This window comes from Crocodylus porosus, unplaced genomic scaffold (genome assembly GCF_001723895.1).
Source record: "Crocodylus porosus isolate Cpor-Errol unplaced genomic scaffold, CroPor_comp1, whole genome shotgun sequence".
Taxonomy (NCBI): Eukaryota; Metazoa; Chordata; order Crocodylia; family Crocodylidae; genus Crocodylus; species Crocodylus porosus.
Window position 1 is genome coordinate 5236557 of NW_017728933.1, and position 1567 is coordinate 5238123.

The 1567-nt window shown below is 56.2% G+C and overlaps 1 protein-coding gene across 1 annotated transcript in view; it reads left to right on the plus strand.

The window, feature by feature from the left end:
- The first annotated feature begins 332 nt into the window (after positions 1-332).
- Positions 333-1567, plus strand: part of LSM1 (LSM1 homolog, mRNA degradation associated) — a 6984-nt gene continuing 5749 nt past the window's right edge. The window contains exons 1-2 of the mRNA XM_019546103.1: positions 333-429; positions 1120-1188. Of these exons, the coding sequence (XP_019401648.1) occupies positions 384-429; positions 1120-1188 (115 nt within the window). The 5' untranslated portion in view covers positions 333-383. The remainder of the gene's footprint in view (positions 430-1119; positions 1189-1567) is intronic.

Below are 1567 nucleotides of genomic sequence, written 5' to 3' on the forward strand. Positions count from 1 at the left end.
CGCCCCCCCAAACAGCGACCTCCTCCTCAGCCAATCAGCGGCGCCGTTTGCGACCCTCCCCCCATCCTGGGCCGCGCTCCTCATCCAATCAGCGGCGCCGGCACCGCTCAACCCTCTTCGCCCCGAACTCCTTCCCGTCATCCCCTGCCAATCGCTAAGTCTCGTTCCTGTCCAACAGAGCGGCCAATCAGCGGGGAGGCTGTCCACTCCGTATCCCGCCTCCTGCATGTCATAGCCAATCGTTTTGCCGGGGCCCGTGCGTCGCTGCCCGCTTCTGCCAATCAGGCTCGGGGCGAGGTGGGGCCGGCAGTGCGTAAAGCGGCCCGGTGAGGCGGCGGTGGTGGCGCCTGCTGTGCGGGTGGGTGGGGTGGGAGTAAAGCAGGATGAACTACATGCCGGGCACTGCCAGTCTCATCCAGGATATCGACAGTGAGTGGCGACGATGGCTTACAACTAGTCCGCCGGGGGGCCCGAGCAAAGCACACCGGACGGGCCTGCGACGGGGCCCGAGGAGCCGGTGGATTATGTCCTGTGAAACTGCCCCCCCACGGACCCCTTCCCTCCCTCTCCCCTTCCCCCCCCGTGCCCTCCCACCCCAGCTGACTTCTGAGTTGCGCGCAGCTCTCCCTGCCACTGGGCTGTCCACTTTTCCCCTTGGCTGCTGCTATTTCTTGCAGCCTTGTCTCCCTCCATCTGTATTGCAGATGTAGCCTGTGCCGTGTATAGGAGACCTGTGGGGATCCAGTGCTTCAGAGATATTCCACCCCTTCCTGTTCTCTTCACCTTCTTAAAATCTCATTATTTTCTTTTAACTCTTGCATAAAGCAAAGCTTCTCCTCAGTTTGCCTGCCTGGTGCTGGCAGCCTGGTGGCCTGATTTGCAGCTCCTGAACTTTCCTAGCAGTTCCAGGTGCTCAGGCTGTGTGACTATGAGGCCCTTGAGATGGAGGCAAGTACCTGGTCCCTGAGGTCCTGCAGCAGCAGTGAGGAGCACAAGTTCACGTGGCACTCTGGGAAAGCTTTCTTGTCCACTTATTCCTTGAATACAGTGCATGTGTTGTTGATTATGATAATTGTTGCCTTGCATGTAACTGCTGACCTAGCTTTTGATGTCTTCCAGAAAAGCACTTGGTCCTACTCCGTGATGGTAGAACGCTGATAGGATACTTAAGAAGCATAGACCAGTTTGGTAGGTGACAGCATGGTCTTGGTCTAAGCTCTCTACTTCCTTACGAGTTCTCCCTAATTTTGTTACCAGCAAATGTACTGTGCACACCTGGCCCAGTGCAAGCCAGCATTTTTTGGGTAATTGATTAGGAATTGACTTTTGGCATGTGATGGGGAGAAGCATTGTGACTTCCCTAAGCAGTGGGAAGTGATGCACCCAGGGAGGAAAAACTGGCACCATACCTACAGGTTGGGGAACTCCCTTCTTGTCAGTACAGAGGCGGAAAAGGATCTTGGAGTCGTCATTGATGCCAAGATGAACATGGGCCGGCAGTGTGGGGATGCAGTCAGGAAGGCCAACCGCACCTTGTCATGCATCCACAGATGCATCTTGAGCAGGT